The sequence below is a fragment of the Xenopus laevis genome, chromosome 3S, assembly GCF_017654675.1.
Source record: "Xenopus laevis strain J_2021 chromosome 3S, Xenopus_laevis_v10.1, whole genome shotgun sequence".
NCBI classification, from domain to species: Eukaryota; Metazoa; Chordata; class Amphibia; order Anura; family Pipidae; genus Xenopus; species Xenopus laevis.
In genome coordinates this window covers 12366245-12379420 of record NC_054376.1, presented here as the reverse complement: position 1 = coordinate 12379420, position 13176 = coordinate 12366245, and the positions used below count along the sequence as shown (strand labels likewise).

The 13176-nt window shown below is 39.1% G+C and overlaps 1 protein-coding gene across 5 annotated transcripts in view; it reads right to left on the bottom strand.

Annotated features, from left to right (window-relative positions):
• Positions 1-13176, bottom strand: part of LOC108712610 (glutamate receptor 1) — a 145884-nt gene that overhangs the window by 61185 nt on the left and 71523 nt on the right. For all 5 annotated transcript variants that reach the window (XR_005966548.1, XM_041588006.1, XM_041588005.1 and 2 more), the window contains exon 3: positions 162-401. Coding sequence is in view for 4 of the 5 variants with exons in the window: in XM_041588006.1 (XP_041443940.1) it covers positions 162-401 (240 nt within the window). In the remaining variant the exon portion in view is untranslated. The remainder of the gene's footprint in view (positions 1-161; positions 402-13176) is intronic.

Here is a 13176-nt window from a genome sequence, read left to right as displayed (position 1 = left end):
ATATTTTCTTTTATTACACAAATTTTTATTTTTGGGTTGACGTGTCCTTTAAAGGAAATGTAAACCCTCAAATGAATGTAAAATTGCTCAATTTATATATATCTAGCTCTCCAGATATTACCAGTTTTGAAAGAGAGAAACAAAGCATGCCATCAACTTACCTCGGTCTGCGTCATAAATATAAACAAACTTTTTCCACTTATAATACTCAATAACACTGATGAGGGCATCTTGGAGCTCTGGCCTCAGCTGCAAGACAAACTGGTTGGAAGTGACTACTGGGAAGCTGGGGGTGATGAAGCAGACGTGTAGAGCACCACAGAAAGAGGTTAACATGTTCACCGTCTTCCGGTCATAAAATCCAAATATGGAGTAAACCCCTTTGGAGAACTGTGAACAAACTGAGACAAAGAATGGAGGGTCAGGAAAGCACCAGGGACATAATTGTTTTACATCGCATATAATGCATTTGCCTACAAAAGAAACTATTTGCAGAGGCAAACATTGCGCTGTCATTACTGCAGTCAGGGGATCAATAAAGAGAGGTACCAAGTTATTTGAGACACAATAAAGATTACTCTCCTGGTTTAAGGCCAATACATTTCAAAAACTAGACCCAATCAGATTCACTATGGACCTATTAGATGGGAGAATGCTTAAACAACTAGAAGATAAAATACCAGAACAGAAATTTGACATTCCTGAAATTTGACATTTCTTAAATGCTAAATTGATCACAGATACTACAGGACTAGAAGATACGCCTTTTGAACACATTTTTCACGATCATTTTGCAATCTACAAAATTTTAACGAGCTGTTCGGATTTCCCCTTGAGAGAATTCAAACGAAAATGGGAAAAAGGACTCACATGCACCTTCACAGATGAACAATGAGCATTATTGGCTGAAATGTCCTATAATTCGACCACATGCACCAGACTACAGGAAAACTATTTTAATTATTAAAATAAAAACCCGTGGCAAAATGTCACCAAGAACGTTAATTAACTCAACTGTCAGCTCATTGACTTCAGTGCGATTTACCCAACTGGTATCAATGGAAGGGCAGAATATCAGAGAGTCTCAAGGTTAATTAGTGGTATTATATGTTGCCTCTTTTAAGCATACATAAATAACTTATTGTTATAACCAATACAAGCTGAGACCACATCATACAATAGGTTTTATTAAATTTATACTTTAGTATATTGGAGTGAGGGAATGTTGGTCCATGTCTTTGTCACTCATGGCTGTAAACTGATTTGGGTAGAGAAACTCTAAAATACTTCTGTGCAATAAACTTATTAGACAACCAATATGACAATTCTATATATATATATATATTTACAGAAAAAAACATACACATGCCCATCCCCTAACAAATATACATTAAACTTATATAATTGATGATGGCAGGAAAATGGAAAATGTAATGGATTTCTAATGCAATTTTATTATACTCTATATGGATCGTGTTGGTTCTATTTCTGGCTTCAGATGTGGATGGAGTTTTCCACAAGGGGAGACTATTTTCATAAATTGAGGCTCCATGCCTTAAGGCTACTAAATGAGTCAATAACGAAAAAGTGTTTATTTAACCCTTTTTCATTCCAGGGCCCTTTGATTTTACCCCATTACTGTTGACAGTAAAATGCATTGGCCCTGTCAACTAAATAGAATGAAGTTGCATTATAGAATAATTGGACCAGTGTTGTTAGTGGAGTCCTGCAAGGTTCTGTACTGTGATAAGACTTTAAAAGGGTCTCCATAAAGTAGAATTATTACTCAGCACATAGGGGAAGTGGCTCAGGTGCACTGCCCTGAGCCCTCAGCATAGGGAGCGGAAAATAAGCGTGGAGCAGGCAGTCAAATGAAGCCAATCTTCCATCAAATAGTTGAAGCAAAGTAAAAAGATTTATTGTGTCCTCCGCCTTAAGCTTTTCGTGTTATAAACACTTAATCATAGGCTATGATTAAGTGTTTATTACACGAAACGCATAAGGCGGAGGAAACAATAAATCTTTTTACTTTGCTTCAACTATTTGATGGAAGATTGGCTTCATTTGACTGCCTGCTCCACACTTATTTAAGCTTCTGTACTGCATAAAAAAACTCGAGGGATGAAAACATCATTTTTCCTCTTTATAGGTCCCTGGTAAGGCCTCACCTGGAGTATGCGGTGCAGTTTTGGACTCCAGTCCTTAAAAATTGATATAAATGAGATGGAGACATGCAACAAAATTGGGATGAGAGATTTAAATTATGAGGGTAGAGTGACAAGGATGTTTTTTTTTTAAATTAGGGTGTATATGTATGTGTGCTGGGTTTCATTTGGAGGGGATAAATCTGATGTAAATGTATTTTGTCAACCCAAGTAGTTAACTATGAAAATCAAGAAATGAATTTTCCCATGCAAGCATCTAAGACCAAATAACTTTTAGAAGTAAATCAAAACATTTCCCCAAAACTGCATTGCACATTTTTTTGTTCTGATCGCAGTAATCATTTAAAGGAGAACTAAAGCCTAAACATTAATATGGCTAAAATGGCATATTTTATATACTGAACTTATTGCATTCTCAATAGCAATAATGATCCTGGTCTTCAAACTTGTCACAGGGGGTCACAGGGACTAACCACAGGTTGCTGGCTTCAAAATGGAGGCAGAGGCCTGCAGTCATTCTGAAACATGTGAATGTAGTGCAAACAATTGCCCATTGCGGCTTTTTTGGTGCACTTTGCACACTGTGTTCTGCACAGAATTATGCTGTGTATAATGCAGCTGCAGACACTCCTCCATCCCAAGCTACAGATATAAATGCCTATTTTTATACCTATGTAGAATGTGTAGACCAAAGACTAGCACTATGCAGGATAAAAGGGATGCTTTGCACATCAGCACTTTGCACGTAAGCATTACTGACACTGAGAGGACCCAGGCACAAAAGTGTCTCTCTCTCTCCCCCTTAAATTTAATGTGCCTGAAATACCATAGATAAAATAAGATGGTGACAAACAGGGGGGTCGTTGTGAGCTATTGGCTATGCATCTTGTTAAATAATTTCTGATGTCAAATGCAATGTTCTCAAATGCATCTATCATTTTAGCCACTACTTTCATCTAAAATAAATGCCCCTTGACTAGCGCAGACTTGCCTGTTCCACTCACCATATTTCCTTTTCAATTTAGGGGATGTAAACGTTCTCTATTAGCATGCCAAATTGTCATCCCAACATTAATTACAGATGCAGGAGAATTCTCCACTTGAACACCGCAATGGCCATCTTGAACAGAGAGATTTTCCATATTGTACTCTAGAGCAGGGTTTCCCAAAATATTTTACCCGAGAACCACACTCAAATGTTAAAGGAGTTGGGGAGCAACATAAGCATGAAAAATAGTTCCTGGGGTGCCAAATAAGGCCTGTGATTGGCTATTTGGTAGCCCCTATGTGGACTGGCAGCCTAATGGATGTTCTATTTGACAGTACAGCTGTTTTTTTGCAACAGAAACTTCCCTCCAACCAGAAATTTAAAAATAAGCACCTTCTTTGAGGGCACTAGAAACAAAATCCATGGGGTTTAGTGAGCAACATATTGTTCACGAGCTACTGTTTGGGAATCACTGCTCTAGAGGGACACTAAATCCAAGCAGAAAGCTGTCCCCACTGCGCCCCCTAGTTCTCTATAGAAGTTGATTTTTTTGCTTACACGCGGAAAACAATACACCAATGTGTAATCCACTATCAAACCAAGAAAATTCAACAGAGAAAATGCAGATGAGGCCATTTTAGCCATCTTGGAGAGATTATTGTGCCATTTTGGTTTCATTATATGAATCAAACATGAAGAAAACCAGACTTGTTCAGTGCTAGAAAGCTGTGCTTAATGCTTCCAACTCCAAATGCAGGAGGAAAGAACACAGAGCTAGATATATACAGAAAAACTGGGATTCTCATTGGAGAATTTGCATTTTAAAGCAGTCATGGACCCTAGAAAGCTGTGGAAAAGTTTTATTGAGTTGTTTTGAGCAATATTACTTGTATACTAAGAATACAACCTTGATGTTGAAGGACTACAGCTTCCAGCATGCCTTAACCTTAAAGGAACAGTAACACCAGAAAAACAAGTGTTTTAAAGGAATGGCAATATAATGTACTGGTGCCCTGCACTGGTACAACTGGTGTGTTTGCTTCAGAAACTCTACAATAGTTTATATAAACAAGCTGATGTGTAGCCATGGAGGCAGACATTTAAAGTTGAAAAAGGAGAAAAGGCACAGGACACACAGCAGATAACAGATAAACTCTGTAGTTTACAATGGGGTTCTTCACAATTGTTATCTACTGTGTATCCTGTGCTTGAATGGCTGCCCCCATGGCTACACAGCAGCTTATTTATATAAACTATAGTAGTACTTATCTGTTATCTACTATGTATCCTGTGCTTGAATGGCTGCCCCCATGGCTACACAGCAGCTTATTTATATAAACTATAGTAGTACTTATCTGTTATCTACTATGTATCCTGTGCTTGAATGGCTGCCCCAAGGCTACACAGCAGCTTATTTATATAAACTATAGTAGCACTTATCTGTTATCTGCTGTGTATCCTATGCTTGAATGACTGCCCCCATGGTTAAACAGCAGATTGTTTATACAAACTATAGTAGTACTTATCTGTTATCTACTGTGTATCCTGTGCTTGAATGGCTGCCCCCATGGCTACACAGCAGCTTGTTTATATAAACTATAGTAGTACTTATCTGTTATCTACTGTGTATCCTGTGCTTGAATGGCTGCCCCCATGGCTACACAGCAGTTTGTTTATATAAACTATAGTAGTACTTATCTGTTATCTACTGTGTATTCTGTGCTTGAATGGCTGCCCCCATGGCTACACAGCAGCTTGTTTATATAAACTATAGTAGTACTTATCTGTTATCTACTGTGTATCCTGTGCTTGAATGGCTGCCCCCATGGCTACACAGCAGCTTGTTTTTATAAACTATAGTAGTACTTATCTGTTATCTACTGTGTATTCTGTGCTTGAATGGCTGCCCCCATGGCTACACAGCAGCTTGTTTATATAAACTATAGTAGTACTTATCTGTTATCTACTGTGTATCCTGTGCTTGAATGGCTACCCCCATGGCTACACAGCAGCTTGTTTATATAAACATATAGTAGAGTATCTGAAGCAAATACAGCAGTTTTGTGCAGGGCAACTGTACATCATATTATCATTCCTTTAAAACACTTACATTTTTTGGCATTACCATTAGCAGTGCAGTGCAGCAGGGTTTTGTGTCCCTTTAACTGAACTACACCTAACTGGGCCACTTTCGTAGCACCTTTCTTCTTTATGCACAAATTACAATTGTGGGAACCCATTTTGCCCGTATATTGCCTGAAGATTTTAGTCTTCTTCAACCTCTAGCTCTGAGTCATTGCCTGTCATAAACTTCAGTGTGGCATTTTTGACTTGAAATTAGCGATGGAGCCTGCAGAGCTGGAACAACACCCTCAGGGGCGTTTATTCACGAGCTCAGGATTTCATATGCAGTGTGTGTAGTGTCAGATGAATATATTGTTATCTACATTCTACACAGGAATATTTATACCCCAGGGTTCTGTTTAAACTGTGACCCTCAAAGGGAGAATCAGAACTCTGCACTTCTCTTTTGAGTGGTAATAGAATAGATAGTTGTTTATTTTTATAAATATGAAACTGAAACATTATAAGACAAAACAACATGACATCCAGGGCCCAACCTTACAAAACTTAGGTAGTGCTAAGTATTTTTGGGGCTATATAGGCCTATGGGGGAAATAATAAAGGGGAGGGGGTAATTGCTTTTGGCAGAGGCCCACTAGAACCTGGGCCCCATGGAATATCCTCTAGTACTATGGCAGGCCAGTCAAACTCATCCCATGCTACATGCGTTATCCTTTGATTAATAAATTGGAGTGTTTTAGGAGCTGTAGTATAGACTACTAAGCAGGGTAATGCCACCTTAAAGCTAACCAGATCATTGAAAATTCCAGAGCATTTAAAGGACACGTCCTGATTATTCAGATGGCATAGCCACCTTAGATTACTTGCCCTTGACTCCACATTCACAAATAATTCCAAACCGTTCCTTCTCACATCACTGATTTACAGCTGATACATGTCTCCTCCAAGGCCTTCTCATCTTTGTGCCTCAAGCAAAAAGTAAAAAAATCTCTATTTCCTCAGAATCCCAAATAGGATTCCCGGAATGGGATCTGCATTACAAGCCGATGGGACCAACCCTTGTTCCTGTTTTTTTTTTTTTTTTTACCTACAAAAAAGTCCTTGAAAATACATGGATTCTCTTTTATGTAAACATCACAGAGGTAGACATCATGTTATGTTCTCTATTCACTGCCCTCCTGATTCTTCCTACAACCTCTTTGAAGATACCCTGTCCTAGTGTATAAAAAAACCACACACACAAGGATCTTTGCAGCTGTGAAGTGGAACTTCTGAGAATAACTCAATACAATGATATAGATGTTTTTATTTATTTATGGAAACATGTTTGGGCAGCTCAAAGGTTTTCAGAATATATTTAACTCTATATTTCACCCATGGTGACCTCAACCTTCCTGCACTGCAAGTGGTTGAGTTGTCAACTCTACCAACGACCCCTTCTTCTTTAGCCCTGAACATTTGCATTATAGAAAATGAAAACCGCCCATAAAACTCACTCAAAACAGTATTACAAAGTAGTCAACCTAATGCAAGAGGATTTCCTTATGCAAGTTGAAGAGGCAGGGTTTTTATTGGATGATCCTCTTGGCTAAACTTTGTCCTGCATAACTGGGGACATTATTGTCTCTTTTCCTTTAAATTTCCATCTATGGGCATGCTTACTTGGATACAGCATCAAGCATTTGTACACCATTGATAATAGGCCGGCAATACGCAACAGAGCCATGTGCCTTGGGTCTAAACATTGGTGGAATTAGTGGGGAACAACTCGTGGTGTTCATGCAAATGGCCTGTAGATGTCACACAACTGGCTGTAGAAGAGAAATGTGTCTGTCCATGGGTTGGGATTACTGCAGATGACTGAGCAAACACACAAGCTTAGGGTCAAGCAGTAGTAATGGGCAAATATCTCCCGTTTAGCGAAACGGTGAAAAATTAGCGAAACTCAAAAATTGGCACCCGCATCAATTTTGACACCGGCGTAAAAGTCAATGGTCATCCAAATAGTGTCGACTTTAATGCAAGCGACTTTTCCGACGCACGTTCGAAATTTTTTGATGCCGGCGAATTATCGTGGGAGTTACACAAATTTATTCACCGGTGGCGAAACGCGTACATTCACAGCGAATTTGCGCCTGCTGAATTTATGCATCCATCACTATCAACCAGTCCTGGGCACCAGTACTACTATACTACATACCATTTGGGTAAGCCACAGTTGAGCAGCAATGTTAATATACTCTTTTTTTTCAAATATATTGCATATGTCTCTCTCTAGTTGGAAAGATACAGTTGAGAAATTAGATTCATTTCTAGCAAAATGGTTGAGCTGAGATTGCATTTGCGCCTAGAGACACGCCAATACAAGGAAAGAGACCCGCAGAGACAGAATTGGATTCCCTGCAGGAACAAGCTCACGATAACTGTTGTGATGTTTATTTTGACTACATTGTACAGATAATGGAAACCTAAACTCCGGAATTAATTTTCAGCAGTAATCCAGGATTATATATTAGTGAACATTATATTTGCCCATGCTTCAATACAGCTCATATGGGAATGCAGAGAACACAGCAGTGGAAATAAATGGGGTTTAGATTAAATTATAAATACATTAAAAGAGCTTCTTACTGTGTATATTCACATGATTTATCCTAGATACATAGAGAAGCAATACCAAACCCCAAAAAGAGAGAAGAATGCTCAGTTTAACCCATGGATTACTCTTCACCCAGAACTGTTGGCTTAATACACCTGTTGAATAATATAAATGCTGCAGTTTTAGACCTGACTGGCAAAAAATTAACTTTTTTCGTTTTACTGTTGGATCAGTATCCAAATGTTGTACCCACATATTATCAGCAGCATGGTGGTGGCATGGTTAGCATTGGTGTCTGGGTTCAATTATAGAGCTGTTCTGATGTGGGTTTTCTCCTAAACTCCCAAAACATACGGGAATGTTAATTGGTTCCTTATAAAATTGTCTACAGGAACTGAAGCTTTACTGGGGCAGTAATTGATGTATAATCCCTGTAAAGTGCTTTGGAGCAGGTTCTACTGTATACAGATACTTCGCCACGTTATGGGTCAGAGATGGTGAACCTTTCAGGGCTCTCTCAATGGGAAGGGGTCACTGAAGTCTGGAGTGAGCATCTGTAGTCATAGCTATCATTGTACAAACCAACCAAGACGTGACATAGTGAAAACAATGGATGGTCAGTTTATAAGTGATGCCGAGGGAATGATGCAAAATGACATGTGGATGATTTTGTATTGCCCCAAGGGGAAAACATAGATCTTAGGATGCTGAATCTTTAGAGCAGATTTTTCTTTGTGTGTAGAATTCCTGGTTTATTGCTGAGTGTCTTCAAGAGACACTGATGGAAGCCGTAGCCCGGGGCATCTTGCTGCATTTGGAAATGCTTATGAAACAGCTCATGCACAGGCACTGCAAGCCAAATGATTTCCATAGGGATTATGGCAATATTACTAGAGCATCAGTAGAACCTAGGAAACACAATCTGACAGCCCTAAAACAGGCCACTCGCACGGTTTCTCTTCCGGCAGTTGATTAGAATCCCCGGTTCCAAGTAAATGACATTAAGGCAAGTTACAGTTGAACAACGTTTTTTTTTTTTTTTAATCAAGGTGTATTCATATATAATAAGTGTTCTAGTTTGGGAATGTGCCCACTCAGTCCTTGTTCATGTGAAAACTTCCACAGACTTTTTTGCAGGGATCAGAATGTTCTGCTAGACCTGTCGTCTTATTGCCTGAACAAAGCTAAGTGCATTCTAATAACATGGTTGTGTTCCACCACCCGTAAGCAAAAAGGAGGGAGGTGTGCTTAAAACTTGGAAAAGTATCAAAGGCTTTGCCGTGAGATTGAAAGGACGGTAATTTCATGCAGACATTTTGAGGCTTGAGTTCTCTCTGTGCTCTTTGAAGGTTTTTTTTTTTGATGCAGTGTTCTCTCTCCTCTCTGCAGGTCACAAAGCCTGATTGCAGCTTTCCTGATGCCCACAGCAAAGAGAGGAACAGATAGAAGGAACTAGCAGGGCCATTCCAGATTGCCAAGGAACACAATACTTTTTGTAGACAGGTTACATATAGACTTAAAAGGTTAAACGTATGTGTCTTTTTTCATCTGCTATGCTAATATGTAGGTGTTTGGTGCTGCTCGGCTTTCTCAAAGGCGACCAATGGCATCACTTTCACAGAAATAGTCCATTATAAAGAGGTGGATTTATAAAGGTTTGTGTTTTCCTTAAGGCAGGGGCACACAAAGCTACTGGGGGAGATTAGCCGCCCAGCGACAAATCGTTTCTTCTTCGGGCAACTAATGTCCCCAAACTGCCTCCCCGCCGTCAGTTTTCCTCGTGATGCAACTTTAGACGACTTCGGAAAACGAAGCTCTGAGTGCCATTTAGGGGAAAATTCACTAAACTCCGGAAATTCGACAGCGACGGCTTTGCTCACATCGCTAGGCAAAAATTCGCCAGGACAACGCTAATTCACTAAAATGCAAAGTTGCGTCCATGGTGCCGAACGATGGTGAAGTTTCGCTAGCGTTGGTTAATTTGCATACAGTGGGATGTTAAAGTGGACGTCTATGTTGCAGCAAATACATTACATTACACAAGCCCGGGGAAACTTAATAAAATAAAATAAAGTTGTTATATTTGCCCTACACATGAGCCCGTTGTATAGTTTATGTGCCATATGTTAGGAAATGTAGGGGGGAAGCTGGGTACCCTAAAAAAAAATTTACAATCTTTTGCAGCCTATCACCCTGAAAAACTGAAAAGTCGCCAGCGTCTTTTGGGACTTAGAAAAATTTAAATTTTTTTTTTTGAGTAACTCCTTTCTACTCTATTGCACTTCGCCTGGTCTGAGGTGGCGAAGGCAAGTCTGGCTCAAGAGGTAACGTTCAGTAAAATCCGCATCTTAGTGAATTTGCGTAGTTACGTTCATTCACCAGAGCGAAAATTCGCCTGGCGTTAGGGTAAGGACACACTGGACGATTTGTCGCCAACGTTTTTAAAAAGCAAATCGCGGCGACATATCGCTCGTTTTGTCTCTGAACAAAAACAAATGAAAGACGCCAGCTCCTGTGCCCACAGCGCGTTTGTGAATCGCCTGTAGCTCCAAAACGCACTGAGACCCTTTTCCGAGCAATTTATCATAAATAGCATGTACTTAGAAAAGCACTGAAATCTCCTAGACACGCACACACATACAGATAAGTAGCAGCAATTGTATTCAAATAACAATGCGAACGCAATGACGCAAGAACGCAAGAACGTAAAGACGCCAGGTTACAGCGGGAAGCACAAACCGTTTCCGGTTTGGGTGGAGCACGTACCGCACAGAGTAATGGGATACAAATCGCTCTGTGCCAATAGTCGCTGTGAATCGTCTGTTCAAAAAAGACGATCGTCTTGTCGCCGCGATTTACTTTTTTAAAATGTTGGCGACAAATCGTCCAGTGTGTCCCTACCCTTAGAGTGCGAAGTAGCACTACAGTCTATCTCTTTTGCTAGCAAATTTACACCAGCGCCCATTAATAAATCAGCGATGTCATGAAGTGGCGTCACACTGGCGAATTTTCGACCAGCGTTAGCCACTTCGCCCTTTAGTAAATTTTCCCCTTGGATTCTAGCCGGTGGGGAGGAAGTTTTTCAGTTGCAACTGCAAAGTAAATGTGTAAAGAAGAAAATGAACCCAGTAAGCTTTACAAAATAAGCAGAACATCCTAGCAACTTTAATGTGGCTGCTGATATAGTAAAAACTGTCATAAAGTTGCAGCAAAAAATGAACAGAAAAAAATCCATTAAAAAAGAGGTCAATGGAGTATTTATAAAGGTGGTGTATTTTCTTTTACGCCACTTTAACATCCTCACAGCATTATTGTGTGATACCTTTGAGCTACGTTTTAGTGTGATGTAGAGTGATATTTTAAGACCAATTGCAATTCATTTTACTTTTTTTATTATTTGTGGTTTTTGAGTTTATTCAACAGCTCTCCAGTTTGCAATTTCAACAGTCTGGTTTCTACGGTCCAAATTGCCCTAGCAACCATGCACTGATTTGAATGAGAGACTAGAATATGAATAGGAGAGGCCTTAATAGAAAGATGATAAAGAATAACAATAACAATAAATATGTAGACTACAGAGCATTTGTTTTGTTGATGGGGGCCAGTGTCCCTGTCTGAAAGCTGGAAAAAGTAATAAGAAGAATTCAAATAATTCAAGCACTATACTAAACTAAAAAATGAGGACCTATTGAAAGGATGCTTAGAATTATGTCATAGGCTTCATTTGGTACAACATTAGACCAAAGTATTTGCTGGACAGTTTCATACACATGGTTGAAATTGTTTACTTTTCTGTCTACATTAACTCCTGATTAACTGAATTTCAAAGAAACTTTTCTTGCCCAGCAAGGCAAAAATAGATATTTTGTTTTATTATCCAGCTCGGCACATAGAGCGGCGTTGTAGTTTATTAGATCACTGGATTATCTTTTTTTAATATCTGAGGATCAAGTTTGGATATGCAAAAGCCAGATGTGTACGCAGAGCCATGGAAAATATCTGACCACTCTGTATCCTCGTTTAAAGGAGAACTAAAGCCTAAAAATTAATATGGCTCAAAATGCCATATTTTTATATAATTAACTTTTTGCACCAGCCCAAAGTTTGAGCTTGTCAATAGCAGCAATGATCCAGGACTTCAAACTTGTCACAAGGGGTCACCATCTTGGAAAGTGTCTGTGACACTCACATGCTCAGTGGGCTCTGAGTAGTTGAGAAGCTAAGCTTAGGGGTCGTTGCAAATTATCAAGCAGATAATCAATCCCTAAACTCAGTAAGTGACAGCAGCACAGAGAAAGTGTAGTGAATCAGCAGAAAAGAAGATGGGGAGCTACTGGGGCATCTTTGGAGACACAGATCTTTACTGCTAAAGGGCTGTGGTTGCCTTGGGCTGGTACAGAAGCACAAAACATAATGTACAACATTTCTAGCTACTTCTTTAGTTAAGTTTTTGTTCTCCTTTAAGTAGTAAAGCCTTTGTAGTCAGAAAACAGAGAAGGGCCAATTTTATCCTGTTAATAATCAATCTACAAATCAGTAATATATTAACTGTAAGTTAGGAAATAAAAATAAATAATCGGATTGATTTCTATGAATTTTACTCAGTGCGTGTATCAGCTTCACATATGAAATCAGTTTTAAAGGAAACTATTTATTTCAACAGTACAGTTCAGGGACCTGTTATTCAGAATGCTCGGGACCTGGGGTTTTCCAGGTAACAGATCTTGGGAAGCAGAAGGTACTGCTTTATTATTACTGAGAAAAAGGAAACAGTTTTAACAAAATTTAATAAAATACACAAAGTCTATGGGGGGTGACCTCCCCGCAATTTGGAGCTTTCAGGATAACAGATTACCGGATAACAGATCTCATACATTTGCCTCCAATTCTGATAATTGCCTATTCCCTTTATATCCTGTGGCATGCAACTTAAACAGAACTAATCTCCATACTGTCTCTTTAAAAATGCATTTTTAACAAGGCCATAAATATTTATAGACTGGTTCCCTGGAGTGCTATCATTCCAGCACTAAATGATTAATAACAGATTTAATGTTTTAAAGTGGCTTGATAAAGCACCTCGACTATATCAGGATCTCCTGTGCAGAACAGGACAAGACCACAGCTAAGGAATCATTCATGGGAAGGCCGTCTCCCATATACTCCATTTTATCCAAATAATCCAAATGTTTAACAATTATTTTCTTTTTCTCTGTAATAATAACACAGTAGCTTATACTTGATCCCAACTAAGATATAATTAATCCTTATTGGAAGCAGAACCAGCCTATTGAGTTTATTTAATGTTTCCATGATTTTCTAGTAGACTTATGGTATGA